Below are 19066 nucleotides of genomic sequence, written 5' to 3' on the forward strand. Positions count from 1 at the left end.
ATATAATGCTAAGATTTTGGAAAGTGGCGGCTGCGACATTTCAAGAAAATCTCATTTAAGATTTTAAGCACGAAATTTACTTCACAGAAATTATTGAAACTCATTGGTCCCCATCAGTTGTCTACGCGAGAGTTGGAAAAAATGCAGATCAACCTAGCTTTCACATTAAAATTTTTGTCTTCCATGCTTCATGACGATTTAATTAAAATGAATCTGCATCAAAAGTAAGATGAAGACAACGGTGTAGCACTTAGTTAAAAATAGAGCCGCGGTGTGTGGTCGTGGTGGAGGGCAAGAAAAATGGCCAGCTAATTGCAGCAACAGCAGAAGCTTTTTAGTGAGGGACCAGGCCCCGCGCAATGAGCAGCTCTCGGGGCTTAGCACGCGCTCGTTTCTGGACAGAGAAACACCCGGTGCTGCTATCTGCTGAGAGGGCGGCTGGGTTCGCAGCCCAAGAGCGTGCAGGGCGCTGGCGTGAGAGCGAGGAGCGAGTGCCAATATCGATCGGATAGCGCTCGCACCGCAACCCTGCCTAATGCCGGCTCCTCGGTGTCGGTGCACCTCTCGATCGCAATCGCAGCTCTGGTAAACACGTCGGCACCTGCTCGCTCGTATACGTCGCACCGTCGGTCGCTGGTCAACAATTTGTTGGCACAGACGATCGCCGAAAGCCATGGCCTGCGACGGCATGCTGGTTAATGCGTAAGTAGTACTACTATTCCTTCTGGAACATTAGCCCCTTCCAGTGCGTCCAGTGTGCGGCAAGGGAGACGTCGTCTGCTTTAGTTGGATGGCATGGGTTCAGATTTGGTTTCGGGGTGCCGGTCGGTCGGCTGCGACGGCAGCTAAAAGGATTTGCAGCCAGTAGTAGCGTTTTTTGCCTGATTCGCATTGAGCCTGAAGTGCGTTTGGCTGTTTTGGCGGAATCGATTCACGGTCACTGCCACTGGTTGTGTTTTTTAAGAGCCGAATTTTTAAACTCATAATTTTACACCGTAATCAATTACCCAAAACCAATAATAGGGTTTAGCCCTCTTAATAACATAAACCCTGAAACAGTAGATGTTTAAATTAAAAACGCATTACATACTAGCCTGGACTAAAAAAATTATTTATCACCAGTAAGCAGTAATTAATTAACATAAAATTAATAAAATTTGAAAAAATAGGGTGCAAGCGTTCTTGATAAAATACATTGGGAAACTTCTAAATTTCAGAGTTTTAAATATCATTGTACACAAATGTTGTTGCCAAGTGGTTTTTGAACCTGGTTTTATTTTTAATATCTCAACTGCCAGAACGTAAATATCTCAACTATACACCTAATTAAATAGAGGTTTTTGAAACGACATAACCTCCAGCAGTACTTAAGCTAAATTTACTCATAATAAACCACACGCATTTATCGGGGTGGGAGGATAGTGCGAAAACGTTCGCAAATTCGTGGTAGCGTTGGTACAAGTCGTTTTATTTATGCCGCATGCCGCTTTGAAGTGACATATTCAGTAAGAAATACGCGGCGTTCTTTACGGGCTGCCTTGCGAAAATTTAAAAATTCAGCAGCCGGGAGCCGGCCCCCGAGAGCCATCTCTGACGCTCGCAGGTGTCCTTCTTTATGGCAGCACATTCCGAGAACAGTAATTTGCGGACCCTGTAACCCTCTGTGGGCCTTACACTTTCCCACTTTCCCTGTTTTGCGCTTTTATACATATATATGTTCTCTCGCACGCGTGCTTAACGAGAATGCGGCGCTGGAGGGGTGGACCGTTCTGTTTCTGGGAAATGAACACGGGTTCATGTGTATTCGTGGCCTTTGCCTTTTGGACACTGTAAAACGTCTATGGTGTGCAGATCGTCTGCATACGCTGAGATTATTCTAAGGGTCACGAATGCTTTCAAGGGTTATTTTTTACTCCACGCGGAGTAATTGGTTTGCCAAGGTCGGTGTGAGCAACCAGCCGGCACTCGCTCCCTCGCCTAACTATCAATCATAAAATATGGCTGCAGGTACTCCATTTGCTTCTGAAAAGGAGTTATTTTCGATCACGTTTATCTGGGATGATGTAAGAAATTGCTAGCAGTAATTTCCATTTTCAAGGATCTCATCTATTAATCTCTGAAAGAAAAAATTGGTTTAATAGTCTGGTTTATGGTAATGTTGGCTTTAAAAATACGCTGGAGTTAAAATGCTTGGGAGCAATAACAAACAATTTTTCCTATCCTCAGTTAACCAAACTCTGAGATACTTTTTAGAGATGAATATTTGGATTATATCGCAAGTTTGGTACGTGTGTATCAAAACGCAAAAACAGTCAATTTTTATGTTTTAGTTTCCCACTACAATTTAAAAAGGCACTAAACGAGCATGGTCATTCCGGTTTCACGCTATAACTATTTGCAGGACTATAATATATCATTCGGAAGCCAAGTGAAGCTATTTTCCAAAATATGGAATCGTTGGAATTTTCAGTAAAATCCTCATGTAATAAAGAAATATTGTTTTTGGTGTCAGGTGTTGGTTGCTACACACGGACACCGTGTCTTCTAAAAACGGATTAGTTGTATAAGAGTTATTCAACCCATTCGTACGTTTGAAGGCTATAGAATATGTGTCAGGCACGCCGGTGAGCGTTTTACGCGCGTTACTCAATTTTCACCGAGGGGAACTCATGCAAATTCTGCGACGGAGTTTGAATGGCTTCTTTCCCATTTAATCGAATTAGAAGCGTCAAGCGACTCGACCATCGAGCCGACTGCCGTTGAAAAGGACCATTTATCACTAGGCGTCGACCACTTCCGTGACCATAATGCCAGCGCCGGCGGCGTGTGATTTTGGATTGCGGTGAAATTGACGTTTCCGGCCACCGCTCTCCTTGCTCATCAGACAGATAGAATAGAATAATGTGCGTCAAAGCCGCGCGCTTTATCAGTATTTGCCGAGCACTTATATATTAATCCAGCCAGACGTCCATCCGCCGGCCCAGAGTGTGATAAGCGGGACGACAGCGTGCACCCTCCACCCTACGCCATGCAGCCATGGCAACTCGTTCTCTCTCTCTCACACACACACACGTGCATGCGCTTGCGTCTCGCTTTGCACCAGCCAAGGTCGCAGCGCGCAACCCTTCTGCAAAGTGGCCCTTTCGCCACCGCTCCAGCGAATCTGACCTCTCCAGAAATGAATAGCATCGATCTCTTTAATCATAACAGAAGGGCAAATGTCAACGCGGGAAATGGCGCATAGTGATGTCAGAGAGAAATTGCATTCAATATATGAAAGCTATGATAAAAAAATATGATCAGACACTTTTACTCATTTTCTCTGAAATTATATAGATTCGTCGCACTTTTCAAATATATAGATTCGTGTTGTTTGTTGTGATGTGAACTGAGTTCTGAAGTAAAATATTTTGGTTTGGCAGCTTTACCTACTCTTTTTGGAGCTTTGGAAGAGAAAATAGTTATCGATTTTGACATATTCAAAACTAAAATTTTTCTTATAATTTTTCCTGGGCTCTGTAACATTTATATCCCTTGACTCATAGAGTAAAAACTCATAATATATATTCTAATAAAGCAGATAAAATTTTGTATTATTTTTATGGTGATTAAATAGTTTCTAGAGGAGTTTTAGGTACTGGAGTTCGTTTTATTGGGTTTATTTACAAAAACAAACCAAAATTGATTTTATTTTCAATGACCAAAGTAGATCTAGGTAAACTTTTAGTTGGTCAGAAATTTTTTAACCGTGGAAAGCGCACGAATTAAATAAATTCACAATCAACTAAAATGAAGCATTCTAATTTTGTCAGAAAAAGCATTGGAATTAATTTGCCTAGTTTTGTCAGAAAACTCTGACAGAAAAAAATGCACAGAATCCCAGAGCTCGGGCATTGCAGTTATTTCCGTTATTTCTATTATTGCTTTTCAAGGAGTAAAACCCAGTTCTAAAGGTATGCAACCCGCTGCTCCGGAATGCACGACGGGTCTGCTCGCTTTTGAATTACGTGCACTCAGCCAACGGCAACGTTCCAATGTTTGTGTTGTTTTCTCTCGTGAGTCAAAGGACGTGCATTGCTCTTTTCGTTCTGCGGGTTCCGCAGCCGGATGCTGCGGTGGATTCGGCCGTTTGAATCTGTGCAAAATTATACACGTACTCGCGGATCGATCGTCTTGCCTGACTGCGACGGAAAAGAAGTGCTTGCACAGCACTCTTCAAAATCGAGCCAGCTTTTCTTGATTATTCACAAAGTTAGCCGACAGAGACAAAAGAGAGGATGAAGCTGTTCTGCCTTTGCAGCCTATTGTTTGGGTGGATGGTGCACGGTGGGCATCTTGAGATGCTCGCCAATCTCTTCACGTCAATGTATAGCGCGCTGGAAAAATTCTCGTCCACATTGATCACATATTCTCTTAATGGGAAGTGAGCCGTAGCTTGAACTCTTAGACTGTGAATTTTCATTTAAAATTATTTCCCGTCGTCATTACAAAGGGGCCCTTTCCCAGGAAAACTATTAACCTATCAAAGATTGATAAGATAAAAAGATGAGAAATATGCATTTCGTCCTGGCCCCGGTAAAATTGCGCAACGTTCAACAAACACCCAAATTTTCATTGTCGAATTGATTGTTGACCTTTTCTTGCAACAAGGAAATTCGCGTTTGGTTGTTGAAAGTTGCGCAATTTTACTGGGACCAGGACGATTTGATACATATAATTAATTTAACAGTAAATAATTAAATCATAAAACTCATTAATTAGCCTTACTTGAATATGAAAAATTTAGTATTTCCGTATTTCAATTTTATTGTCTTCTATTGGACAAACATTTTTTATGCAACAGGGAAATCTTTAATAATCGAGGGTTTTGCGAGGGTTGAGATTCCAGATCATTTCTCTTAACCGGCGTGTTTGAATCGCCTGACTGAAGCCGTTGACAGAGAAAATATGTCCTCGCGCAACAGAGGCTTCAGTTTAACTCGAGCCAACCTCGCAATCCAATATTGCTCAAATTCCTCAGATAATCTCAAGCGCTGCTCATAAACGGCAGTCCTCAACATGTTAGCAAAGGGGGCTGCCAAGTGACATTCACTAGTCGATAACTTATGAAAACTAGGCCAGCTTGAGAACAAAAACGTTGACGCGTGTGAAGCAGGCCAGAAAAAGCTAATTAAAACGGAGGGGACGCGACATTGCGAACCTTCCATCGTCTTCCACCCCGAAATGAGTTGGGCGCGCGGCGTGTGTAAATAATAAAAAGCGTGAAGGCTTGTTCAGCGGACAGACAGACGGCATTTGCGGCTAAAAATAGTGATTGTTGCTGCAATGCTGGTGTCAGAACCCATTTGGCACGCCGACCCCAAACATCGCTCGCCTTATTATTTCTTCAAACTCAACCCCAAACTTTGTCGGCATCTAACCTAATGATGACAGCTAACTTTTTCCCAACAAACTCTATTTAGACGCATCTCCGTTTTAATAAGATAGATAACGCGATTTTTAATTTATTTGAAAATGACAATTTGAGCTTCCAGATTTTTTACCTGGTCATCCCACCCTTCAGAGAGAATGAAATAAAAACCAAAGCTTTTTCTTGATAATCTCCATACACGTAAGGACAGTTTCGGCAGTTTATTAAACGTAAAAATGTTCTGCCCTTTTATTGCCAAGGCAGGGCGGGGGTGTGTGCTTTGGTCGGGCCTAATTTTAGGCACTTTATAGGCCACTGGGTCAAATGTGCCAGCCGCGCCAGGCTCATAGCGCGCTCTATTAACTTTTCTTCTGATTCTCGGAGTTTGGTCTGGGACTAGCATGCCACGTTCACATGATCACAGTGTATTGTGTATTTTTCATTTTTCGTTCTAGGCCTGTTCACATTAAACATTCACAATAAAGCCAAATAGCAATTATTTTAAATTTTGTTTAAAAACATAACTTAAAAATTGAAATTTGAACATTATTAGGGCCTATATATTTGACCTAAATTAAAAATTTTCGTTTCAAGAGTCTCGATGACGAAAGAAAATCTCTATAATTTAATTAAAAAGGCTTTGGTAAATAATTCTATCACAGCTCACAATCGCTCGCGTTTCACTGGCATTGAACAAGCGACCGAGGCATGTCCTGATCTTGGCATGCAAACTCAAACTTGAAAGTGACCCAGGCAATAATTACTCTGCGACGGCCAAGAGTAAGGTGCGCAAAACACGCATCAGATGCCATTTAGCGACGAGTCTACGTCGTCTGTGCCCTTTTGGCGCTCACAAGGTCGCCACTTTTGACGGTTCCTCGCATGCAACAAACTCACCCCATCTTTCCCCTGATGCATAATATACTACGAAACTCCCACACGACCACCCATAGGAACTTTTTGATGTCTCAGGCCACGCATCGACCGGCGTTCATTAAGATTGAAAGCGCCCGTACTTACGTGGACGTTTTGGTGTGCGTCATTCTGTAGGCATTCATTGTTAACGCACAAAACGCCGGTTTCCGTGAACGCCAGTCTCGAAATACCGTCGCGAATCAATAATTAAAGGAAAGTGCAACGTTAGTAATTTAGCGTTTAATTTATCTTAAAATCGCTTTTATCATGAAATTAACAGATATGGCTTATTCTTACATCAGATCTTCTGGATGGCTGAAAAAAACACTTCCTAATTTATTTTGATATAGCTTAATTTTGTCTACAAGATTTATCAGAATAAAGTATGTTGATATTTGTTAAGACTGAAAAAATTATGCCAAAATCATCACAAGCGCTGAAATAGGAAATTGTATGGACATTTTGCAATTTAATCAGATAGCTTGGGTAGCACAGCCCCATTGGGTTTTATTTAGGCAGAACAAGCGTTCCCAAACCGATGTTCGCCACGCAGCGGTCGAATAAACAAACTCTATTTCTGGCGCTATACCTAATTGCTTTGCAGCTTTTACCGTGAAATTAGACGCGTGCGAGAGAATATACTGGATAAACACTCGGAATGATGTTATCGACACCGTCGAGCCTGCACATGCATGTGTATAATATGTGGATATGAGTTAGTGTTTGCGGTCGTTGTTTAGTATGCATGCTTACCGGCAAAATGCGTGCTATAACAGAGGCTGAAAAGCACATTTTACCTCACTTGAGAACGGGTTTATGTGCCGTCTAACCTTGACCACAGCGAGAGACGCTCGTTACGTTCCCGTCTCGTGATTGTCAATTACGCCGCCGACATTATCGTGTTACCTTCTGTCTGTTGCACTTATTTGTGTTTGCCATCAACTATTTACTGGGATAATAGTTCGCTTCAATGAAATTATTTTTCTGTTAATCTGTTGATAGGTTATAATAATAATAATAATATTGATTCTTAATTCTTAAAAATATACATTTATCGATTACTACAAAAAATGACTTGTCAACAAATGAAAAAAGTAAGAAAGGGCTCCACTTCTGGCATACACCGTGTTAAGACTTAATTCTATGAATAGTGGGCCCATACTAAAAAGAAGACATTTTTTTCTCCTGCACTTTTTAATTTTTGACCCTTTTTCACCGGCGACTGGCGGCTGCCCACGTGACCCAAAATTTGCTGCCTGGCGCGGCACAGCGCGGCTGGCTGATTGTGAGACCTCTAACAATAAGCCATTATTTAGAATATTTTTTTAATTGTATAATACGCCCTCTGCTATTCTGAAATTTTTATATTCAGTTTTTTTTCAGCAGGATGTAACAAAGTGACAAATTCACTCTTAAAAATTGCTTTAACCAAGGTCAGACGCAGTTTGTTCTCCAGCGAGAAAGGAGCTGAGTGAGTCAGTGCGACCGCGACGTTGGGGCGGCAATCAGGCGGCGATGCACCTGGTCAGGCCATTAATCCTTCCTTAGTAGCGGTGCCATAGTTATGGCAGGTGAGCGTAGATGGCAACGCGGTAGTGCCCTCTCGCGATTGGTGCTCGGTTTGGTGCGGCGAGCTGCGGTGCTCACGGCATCTGAGCCGGCAGTTTCGACCTCTCGTCTCGAGCGGCACCATGCGCACTTGATGCTGGTGCGGCTGCATTTTTTGACTGGGGAATAATGCAGGTGTACCCGACCAACGAGGAGAAAAGCAACAACAACATCACGCCGCCGTGGATCGTCACCACGGACGAGTACAATAACTCCAAGTGCGGATGGTGAGATTTATTTTATTTCGTTAGTCACGCTTCGGTTTTTCGAGGAGAAAGTTTTTTATGCGTGGTCAAAGATGTGTTTCTTTGTTAGCACACATTTCCGTTCGAGATATTTTAGTGCAAATAGTGTGTGTTATCTAGAGTTTTCCCCAGTCTTGCTAATTGAAAACGGAAACTATTATACCTTTTCCATAAACCCGTTTAACATGAAGACGATAGTAATATTAGTGATATTGCTGGAAGTTTAATTTTATATTATTATTCTCAGTAACATGTTCTCTGTTAAAGTAAACCTTAACTCTCAGCTAAAACTACTTTTTGCTGCTTGTGACCTTTGTTTTACAAAATCAAAAATAAAATAGAGGTAGGTTGCAAGGAAAAAAAACCCATTAGAGTGTTATCGTAAAAACCCCGCTATAGCAATATTACGATTTCAATTGGATCAAATTAAATTAATGTTTTCCTAAGCAAGCTTTGGAGTTAACCTGTCACTGTAAAAATTTCCGTTCATAACATTTTTAAATACCAATATAAATAAATTATTATAGAATTAGGAAAATCAAACTCATTTAAGCATTTAAATAATTTTGGTTCTTAATGGGGATATTGCTCATCTGACGCACGGATCTGCCAATATGCCTTGCGGGAATAGGAGAAATAAAGACGGGAGAGGTGCCTGAAATCATTAAATAATTTTTTTCTTTTCTTCAAATGTTATGCACATTTCGTATTCAGAAAAAAATTCGTTTCTAATCTGTGCAGCGTAACATTCCTCCTCTTTTCTATGTCATTTACAGCCTGGAGCATCTTTACTCTAAAATAAGACAAAATAAATGCTAGTTTTGTAACGGCAAAATTCTACAGAGAGATTGTGCTGGTCTAAACTAAAAAAAGACTTAAGTCCCTTTGAGCCTCTGTCTGTAACATCGCAGAAGACCAAAAATGAAATTCGACCTTGATGACAGTGGGTGAGCGCATTGTCAACGTTGAAATTGCAAAATTAATCGTTCTGTGGTCCCTCGGGTTTCGCTCGCCTTCCTTTATCCCATCTGCATGAGCAGTATCAAACGAGCCAAGCCGCATAAATAATGGCCTGGCAAGCGAGAAGCGGCCAGAATAATAACATCTCGGCAGTAAACACCAGAACATGAAAGGTGGCGTCGGTGAACCGCCGCTCTCTGTTTTGCAATACGCAAAATGCCTATTGCGTGTTAAAATCTTCAAATTCAATCTGAAATTTTTGCTTGGTCATCTCGGTTGTCCGACGTCGCGGAAAGTTGTGCCTAAAGGCACATTATGATGTACTTAGGGGCATACGAGCACGATTGTTTAAACTCCCACGGAGCAACGGAGCATTGAACGATGAATATCCGCTCCGCGCGCTTCGCTTTTAGCGTAGGAGAGAGTTCACAGTGGAGAATTCGCGCTGTGCACTACGTTCATAGTTCATATATTACATTCCTGCATGCACATAGTACATTTATATGTGTGTGCATTCGCTCTCGTGATTTGCATGCACAGCTTCAAAGACTCTGCCTCGCGAACGGACTAATTAAGCTTTAATTAGCTTGCTCCGCTTCGTTTACGCTTTTGGATTTCTGCTCTGCTCGCAGGGATAGAAATCGTGTCTCCTATATGAATCGAGTTTGACTCACATCAACCGTCCTACGCTCAGACAAAAATCTCTTGACAGATGCGCTAATTGGGGCGAATAATTCGCTAATTTCATTTAGCATGAATGGGTTTTTTGATCTAATAATCATCTTTGGAGTTTCCAATAGTTATTTTTAGTTTTGATTCCTAAGTTGCTCTTGGTAATAGCATATTTAGTTAGTAAGTAACTTTCATTTTTAAAATAAGTTAGTGGTCTCATTAATGTTAAAAAAGTGTAAAGTAGATCAAGTTATTTTCAGAACACTAAGTTTTTACTTGCTCGTTTTCCAAAATAAAGATGTAGGTATACTACACAATATTTAACAAAATATTTTATAAGCTGAAATTATAAGTTCCTCTCGGTGCATATATGTTATTTTCCATGTTTCTATATACAAATGTCCTGCTCTAATACGTTATCCACAACCCTTCGACGGGAAAGGAAGCTCATGAATTAGGGCAGCAACCATTAGCCGAAACTAGAAGAGCACGAAATTTCTGTAGAAATATATGGAAAAATAAAAACTCACTCTGCGCCGAGGAAGCTGCTTCTAAATTCAACTTGAAAACTATAATAATTTTTAATACATATCTGCCTTTTTAAGGCATAATACGTACCTACAATGAACAAAATACGTTTAAGTTAAATTGCATTTTTACCAGTAATTTTTCTCTCCACTGACCTTGTTTTGCAGTAGATTCCTCTACAAGTAATTATATTATTAATTTTGGTTTTGTGTTCACGGTGGAAAACATTTTTAGTTATTTGTACGATTAAATGCCTTGAGTCTTGTGATACTTTGTTAGTGTTTCTGAAATTTCCGTTACAATTTTTCCTTTTCCGCACGTTTGTGAAACATTTTTTCGCAGGAGGAGGAGCCATGCGAGTTTTAAGTATTTGCATAGCTTGGCGCGGCGGAGCATACGGCGCAAATGCGGTCTATTAAATCAATGGTGATTTATTATGGTAATGCGAGGTATCGACCGAATTTGCCCGCGGCGAACAATACACGAAAAATGACGGGATGGATGCTGGTGCGGTGGCCGACAACAATGGAGTCGTGAGAGGCCGAGTCCTCAGGGAAAAGTGTGCTGAGCGAAGCCACTTGACCGGCGCAGCGTCTTTATTCTGCGGCGACCGGCACCAAGGTCATTGAAATTAACATGTCGCGTGAGCCGCAATCCGATAATAAAATGCCTTCCATCGTACATAGCAGTCGGGAGAAAAACAGCTGCCAGAATTAGTTGCGCCGAAACTTTGCAGACTGGAAATATTTTATGACTTTGCACACCATGCCATAATTTCCTATTCTTATTGCTGCCAAGCTTTCTCTAAAACTGAGATAAAAGCCCCTTGCAAAATTTTTCCAAGCCATATGTAAAATCAATAGAAACTTTTGATTAATCAATTACAATACAATTAATTAATTGTAAAGTATGTATGGTTTTCTTATTTTAAATTCAGGAGATCAGCCTCGAAATTTTGAAATATGGTGGCTGGACGTTTTTCTCCTGTAAGTTTCATTTCATATTATTAATTTGTAGCTGGCAGCTAGCTGGTAGATGACCAAACGTGACCTAAAATTTGCTTCTGGCGCGTCGCAGCACGGCTGGCTGAGATAGCTAAAAGTAAAATCAATCAATGTAGATATTTAACCTCTTATCGATTCCCTCCATCGTGGGAATGGTGAAAGAGTCAGTTCGATCACTGCTTTTATGAAGCATTTGCCGTGTTGCTTGATTCATTCTACGGAGAATTTCTTTTCTAAAGCCTAGCGATGCATGGTGTATATAATTCATCACGTGCAAGCAGCGAGAACAAGGCATTTTAAGTTGACTCCCGGGCCTTGTGACTCAGCTTCATTTGCATTACAATAAAAAGCATTTAACTAAACTGGAGCAGAGTTCACCGAACTTGATATCAGTGATGGTTCAGAGAGAATCGTTTACCCTTCTGGGGTGGAAAACGAATTGTTACCGATTACAGCGAAATCCTAGCGAGATTTGTCCTATTTGGCACCGACCAACACTTTTTGCTCGTCTTCTTTTTGCACAGCAGACGAGAGGAGTGCTAGAAGTTCGGGGAAGCAACGGAAACGCCTGCCAAGAGGGGCAGTCTAGAAAAAAGTAATGTTTAGACGCGAGAGCACTAAGAAATATTATTCGCAAGGGGGAGCTTGTGTTTTTGAAGGTCGGGCGTGTTTATATCGATTTGCAGGGCTGCTGCGAGTCGAAATAAACTCTTAAGTGCACGTCTGCTCTAACACAACACGACGTTTAACATTTAATGCACACTGCTGCAGGCTGCTGGTGTGTCGAGTTAACGGCGAATTATGCGGCGCGAGCAACCAAGCAAATTAAGTCTTTCGCCTTCTTGGCGTGCCCAACGGAATTTCATGAGTGCTCATAAATCTGCGTGCACAAAGTTTTGTGACGGTTTTGCGTGTTTTAGGTACACCATTACCAAGAAAGTAAATTATTTTCTCCGTACATCCTTGAAAACTATCGAAAATGCGAGAGCATTTGATAAATTTTCCAAGAAAAAAACACATTCATCGAACTTTGGGATTAAGTGTGGCCAAGCGCTGCGAAATGGAGGAAAAGTTTATAATTTATAATCTAGCTATTTCATCTGCGTTTTCACAGAAAAACACTGCATCGAGCGAACCTCAAGGAAGTGTTTATGCGTGTGTATAAATAAAAGTGGCCTGATCCTCGCATCAATTACTAACGGCAGTGCCGTGAAACGAACTTGGGCGCCAATGTCATCGCGCACATTACGCATGGGAAGGCTCTCTTTAATATCCGCAGCCTCACTCTCCGCTAGCATACTGCGGATTAACATTAACAGAGAAGAAAGTGTTTGCGAAACGCAAAGCCGTTGAAAGCTGGAGAAGAGGCGAGAAACGTGCCCGTCTCTTAATAGCATAGCATAGTCGAAACTGTGGAAAAAACGGCGCTGTACCCCCGCAAAGTAAGCACATTGTCAACGTGAGCGAACGTTAAAGCTAGCCGCAACACGTGCACGCCAAAGAAAATTAAGTGGTCGCGAAGCCACGCTGGCGAAAGCGTTGTTCGTCTATTTGCGGTCTAAGTGAGACCCCGTAATTAAGTTTTCAGGCACGTTTTCTTTCCCTGCTGCGGTATTGTTTTGTTGTGTTTGGTTGGTCAGCGTGATGCCACTCATAATTAATGCAAATTGCAGAAACTGACATTTGAGACGAACAAGGGCCATTACCATTAGTGAGTGGCCTTGTGCAACCGACTGACTACATTTCTGATCCATAAAACTTGTTTATTTTAGGCGCTGCATTTATGTCTCCTGGGGCTCTATACACAACCGAGAAAGCAGTATTTTGATCTTGGTTTTTGCAGAAGTCTGATTAGACAAAATTCTATATCAAATAGATGCTCTAAAATGCAAAATACTTCACTAAACTGGTTACATTTATTTTACTCTTCTCAGCAACAGAATATTTAATTTCGTAATGAGTTTTAGATCTTAATATTGTCAGTAGCATTTACATAATTTGGAGGCAATTTAAGCTAAAGGAAATGTTACTAGCAGCTACCCTGGGCCAATAACAATAACTTTCATGAACATTATCATTTTCTTAGCCTTGAAAGGTAATTTCCAGAATTGACTTGACACTTTATACAAGTCATATTTTTTTAAATAAGCTTTCTATATAGTTGAAATCGCAAAATTTACTGATGGAATCGTACCAGCTTAAATTTTATTAATTTTGCTCACAATGATGCCGCTCCATTTCTGCATTGAATGTTTTTCCCTTTTTATACTTCGACTCATTCCAAAATAAAAATCGAGGTTGAGTACAAAACAATTATAGTTTTTAGAACAAGAACGCACGCATGACTCAATTGAAACCAGTTTAATTTTTTTTGTCTGAATGCATTAAATTTTTACGTTGCTCAATTAAGCGAATGAGGTGGAAAAGTCAATGAACACCTGACAAAAATATGTCCAACTGACACACATTTTGTAAAGCCCACACTCTTGTCTGATTACTCCTTTTTCCGAACGAGATACGAATCTGACGGCACGTCCATTTCAGGCCAGACTCGACTTCTACCACAACAAAATTGATTTTCCACCCTTCCACGGGGAGGTGTATGCGTGCACGTAAGAAACGTGACGGATAAATAAATATGTCGGCGGCAGCGTCTCGGGATTGCTGAGCAAGAAGAAATACAATAATCATTATACACGTGTTTTGATCGGTGCTCGTTGGAGCTTGCACAATTGAGCAAAAGGTTTCAACGCTGCATTTGCATTTGCACAAATGGCAATGCGCGTAAACTATTATCATTGTTGCTGACTGGCGAGTGACGCGACGAGTCGCTGCATAGAACGTGTGGTCACTGACCCGATGATTATAATCTCGTATGGTCATCCTCCAGCTGATGGGTCAAACGCACGCACGAAACAAGAATAATTGCTCTTAATCCAGTCCAGCAAGTCGATTGCCATGAATAATTAATGCGCTTGTTTATATATCTAGCTGCTGCTACCACAGTGAGTGACGCGTGGACAAAAAACTGCGTTTTAGCATATTGAAGTTTCTTTATGTGCGTCGGAAATAACCCACTTGAGTAAAAAAAAACGCCAAACTTATTTCCCTGTTCAAAATACTTTTTATTAGTTTTTTCTTTGTATAATTTGTTTCCATAAGTATTATAAATAATGTAAAATCAACTACGGTGCTGTGTGTCATTTTTATATCTCGACGTTGTGTTACACTGTTTATTTTGTAATCATTCTATATTTTACCTTGAAAATCAACCTGCATGGGAATTTCTTCAAAATGTTATTATTGGGAGTTAAAATCTTTCATAATCAAAATGAGACCTAAATTTTCACTGGAAACCAAACTGACTAAAACATTTTCAAAGTAAATTGTAAAACATTCAGAGCAATTCAAAACATTTTTTGATCAAGAGCATATTGTTAGCAGAGTCCCATATGTTGGAAAAACTTTCTCTGGTCAGCTATACAACATTCAGAACGCCCCATCATCGTAGAACCGCTTGCGCACCAGAGTGTAAATATTTACGTGGCAAATATGGGTCAAGCCTTGATTAATGTTGATAATTCTCTGACATTGTGTGTCTTTCTCTCGCTTTTGATCAATTCTGACCGTCGTCTCGTTTGTTGTTATTTGTCCACCTGTGTGTGAAAAGTCTGTCAGACGTACGTTTTAAAGTGCGTGTTTGTACCGGCGCGGTGCCGGACAGCGCGGCATGTTAATCTCGATTGCGCTTGTGGCTCTTGTTCAAGGAGGCTAATTGCTAAATTCGTTTGTTGTGTCTCTTGGCTGCCGCGACTGCTAGTTGCTCAAGGGTGCTTGACATTTGTGTCGTGAATTCCGGGATCTATATTGGGGTTACTTCCTATGTTCGTGTGAAAAAAGGGCTAACGCGTGATCATCAATATATCAAACGATCTCATTCAACCTGAATTTATTTATTGCTTTTTTTCCATGGGTATTGTTTTTGCTGCTAAAATTAATCAGATTAAATATTTATTATTGTCAAGTGGCACCTTTTAGAGCCATCACCCACTCTGAAAAACTGCGATGAAGCATAATTTAATTTCTCGACAAGAAAAACACATTTAATTGGATTTGCGTAATTGGATTTAATTTTCGTATCGCAAAATCCCGTTCTTTTGCCATGATAATTTAATAAGGGAAGCTATTATTCATCTAATCAAAATCTAAATGAATAACGAAGAGCAAAAAATAAAAATTCCAATTTATCAGCACGTCCAAAAATATTAGTCACATTAAAAAAATGTTTGTGTTCCCATGATTAATTAATTAACACACGTTGGAGTGTCACGCAATGCAATAAGACATTTATTGATTTGTTTCAGGCCTGACGAAGGTGCCGTTCCGAGTACAGGGGCGCACGACGCGCACTCAGCACATCGCCACTCAACCGTGAGCAAGCGGACACGTTTGGGCCTCGGCCGGAGGCTGCTGTCGCGTCTCCGCGTGGAGAAGATTGAGGGCGGCCTGATGGTGGCCGGCGTGCTGGTGGCCGCCAACTGCAGGGTGGCCCTGCCTGTCTTCGGCTTCCTCTTCCTACTTGCCGGAGCGGTGCTCACGGCGGCCGCCTACCGCGGCCAGGAGAGCGATGAGGAGGCCACCACTTACGTCGAACGCGTCGAGATGACCGAGAACTCACGCGTTCTAGGACCCGCTTGTCTTGTAGTTGGAGGTATCATGCTGCTCGCTGGCGTATTGCTCTGCACGCTGACTAGAAGGTGAGCGATAATGATAATTACCCGTCCGTGAAAGTGTTTTAACAATCCTCAACATTCAGAATTTATGATCTTGAAATATTTCATAATTCAAATTGATGTCATTTCTTGATAAAACAGAAAAAAGCAAAACATATCAAACAATAGCGTGGATTCATCATTTTCTTATTTAATTAATATTAAAAAATGTATAGCTAGAAGTTTTCAAAAAATCAAAAAATGAACTGAAAAATTGTAAATAGACCAAAACTACTCATCTCGTGTCGTGTGTTGTTATAGTGACATTTAACTTGACGCCCAAATTCACTTCTTGGTTCTCTAATGTTACCGTGATATCCAAAGTCATATCCGCTTTTGTACGCTCTCATCTTGATTGTTGAAGAAAAATTACCACGTCAGTTAGACATAGAAAATTTACAACTACATTTTTTTATTAATTCCAAATATTATTATACCCGTTGGCAAGCAAATGAAAACTCGGCTTGCTTTGAGAAAAGCTTAATAAATTTTTGAATTCCTCAGGGCACAGCGGCAGGAGCGGCAGCGTCGCGTCGGATTCCATTGTCCAATTCACGGCGACTTCTTTCCGGCCAACATCAAAGACTCTGACCTGATCGCTGACGAGGACGAAGAGAGCAACTGGTCGTGCTGGCGACGCCGCAGCAGGGAGGACGATGAGGAGGCCCTGGGACCGCGCATTCGAGCCGACAGCGTCGTAAACCCGCAGCACGCGCCGCTGTGTCCGCACAGCTCGCACACCAGCGCCCGCAGCAGCCTCTGCTCACCGTGGACCAACAACCAGCAGCAAAGCAAGGAAATCGTGGTTACCGCAAGCCCCTGTCCTACGCCGCAGCCTTTCCTCGTGCCCTCAGGGTCTATCAGGTAAACATTTTGTTACAATTTCCCACAAGAGGAATGGAAAATATTTGAAATATGAACCAACATGTAGCAATATCTATACATGATTTAATAAGCTGAGATCCCTATTATTAATCATTTCTTATTTAGGGGACTGAAAAAGTGTGCAAACGTTTGAAGTTTTTGTTGCAATGCTGAATATATATAACTATTATCTCTTTGCCGCATTTGCATATCTCCATTTGCCGCGGATTACCCAACAGAAGGCTAGCAATTTTTCCCCATCAAATATTCATACTAGCACTGGTGGTGAGTCCAAAAATATCCATATGCTGGGAGGAAAAGGCTGGAAGGCTCACCACGAAATTCAGGTGCTCTTTCTGGCGTTTTACCAATTTGTGTCAGCTGCAACAGTGCTTTTTTCTACTCTCATGAATTTGATATCCATGCGGCGCTGAATGATTGATCATGTGTTCGCTTTGTTGCAGCAGTGGCATGGTTCCATCGGCTCGGCTTTCTCCAGACCAGACTTTTGGCTCCATCAGGTCGCTCAGCGTAACCCGAGAAGTCGCAAGTTTTCCAATGTCACGCACACCGTCACCACCGCCGCCAAGGGCAGCGCTTGAGAGGTGACGTATATTGTGATAAACAAACACAGCAATTTTCTTAAAGATAGCATTATATTATGCATGAATTATATAGCTTTAGATGATATCGCTTACAATTAGATGGCTTTTTAGGTGTTAAGTTAATATAGCTACGACATTCTGTAATTATTTAAAAATTGTATTAGGCTTTCTCAAGCAAAAATATTACTATACTGACAAGGGGTTTATGCAGAATAATTAATTTAAATACCTTTCATATCTCTTTCACTGATTTCTAACATTAACCGTATTTTTGTTTTCAACCTAATACTAATTTCTAACGAACCAAACACCAATATTAACTATTGCTTTGAAGTACACCGTCAATTTTGATGATCTGCCTGAAAAATTGTTTCAAGTTTGAGTCTCAATGGCACAAAATATTTTCTGAGTTAAAAATTTCAACATTTAGTGTTGCCATGCAACAACTTTCACCTTATATCGCGTGGCGAGATTTCTGAATTTGTAATATTCTTATTAATGCTATAAGTGTTAACGAAAGAAATTTATTTTAATGCCAGATCTCAAACAGCAGAATGCAAAATGATTTAAGTACTGAATTTTAGAGTTATTGTATATATTGAGGTTATTCTCTATTTGCTTCCCACCCGAGTTTTGGGACTGGATTAATCACATTATTAACTTGAAGTATTTAATTTTCAGATGCGTAATGGCAGAAATCGCTTCACCGAGCGCCGTGCCGAGCATTCCACCTCCGCGGCCGCCACTGCCTGCCGTCCGAATGGTGTCCCCAGTGCTGGAGGCGACGGCTGGATGACTAGGTCGCGTTGGCAGCCCGGCCAGGACACGTCCGCAGTCCTAGCTAAAAGTGCTGGTTCAAGTGAAGGGACCCTTAGGCCAATCAGTGTGACTGTGGCCGCGTTTTAAAGCAACAACTAACAGTGATCCAAACAAGACTGCCCGGCCAGCGCAGACAAGCAAAGTGAGAGGACTCGCACTTCAATCGCGAGGCTGACACGGGAAGTGAGAATTTTGAACGAATGATTCAATCGTATTCAACGTTACGTAGACCATGGCAGGACATTGTATTTTACTATTTCTATTCGAAAGCCATCACTACATTTCAAAAGGGCTGCTTTCTTTTTTCTATTAAATAATAATATGGTTGTGTACCTTTTTGTATACTGCTTTAGAGCCAGGGCATCAAAATATTTAGCTAGCGCGTGGATGGCATGAAATGTGTTATTTTTTTTAGCTTCAGAGGGGCGCATGCTGCTGATTCTTATCCGCTACAATATATCGTTCCCCTTTCTTGTTTAGCAAGCCTAACTTAGTTGGTAAACGTTGATGTGATAAAGAACAAAACTCCATAAAGTAATAAGATTAAATCTTTTAGAAAATTCGAACCCAGAACCCACGAGAAAAAGCTAAATGTCAGATGCTGCTGTCAATAAAGAGGAGCATAACTTAAAAATGGACTTTGATTTAAAAAATGAATGCTAAC

The 19066-nt window shown here is 41.0% G+C and overlaps 1 protein-coding gene across 2 annotated transcripts; it reads left to right on the forward strand.

Moving 5' to 3' along the window:
- The first annotated feature begins 488 nt into the window (after positions 1-488).
- Positions 489-19037, forward strand: LOC135935288 (uncharacterized). 2 transcript variants are annotated; one of them, XM_065477510.1, is made up of 5 exons: positions 489-702; positions 15707-16099; positions 16619-16978; positions 17443-17583; positions 18265-19037. In XM_065477510.1, the coding sequence occupies exons 1-5, from the start codon at positions 674-676 to the stop codon at positions 18377-18379; spliced, it is 1038 nt and encodes a 345-aa protein (XP_065333582.1). In that variant the 5' UTR covers positions 489-673; the 3' UTR covers positions 18380-19037. The 2 variants fall into 2 exon arrangements, with proteins under 2 accessions (XP_065333582.1, XP_065333581.1); XM_065477509.1 differs by lacking the exon at positions 489-702 and adding an exon at positions 7838-8160.
- Positions 19038-19066: the final 29 nt, after the last annotated feature.

This window comes from Cloeon dipterum, chromosome 2, assembly GCF_949628265.1.
Source record: "Cloeon dipterum chromosome 2, ieCloDipt1.1, whole genome shotgun sequence".
NCBI classification, from domain to species: Eukaryota; Metazoa; Arthropoda; class Insecta; order Ephemeroptera; family Baetidae; genus Cloeon; species Cloeon dipterum.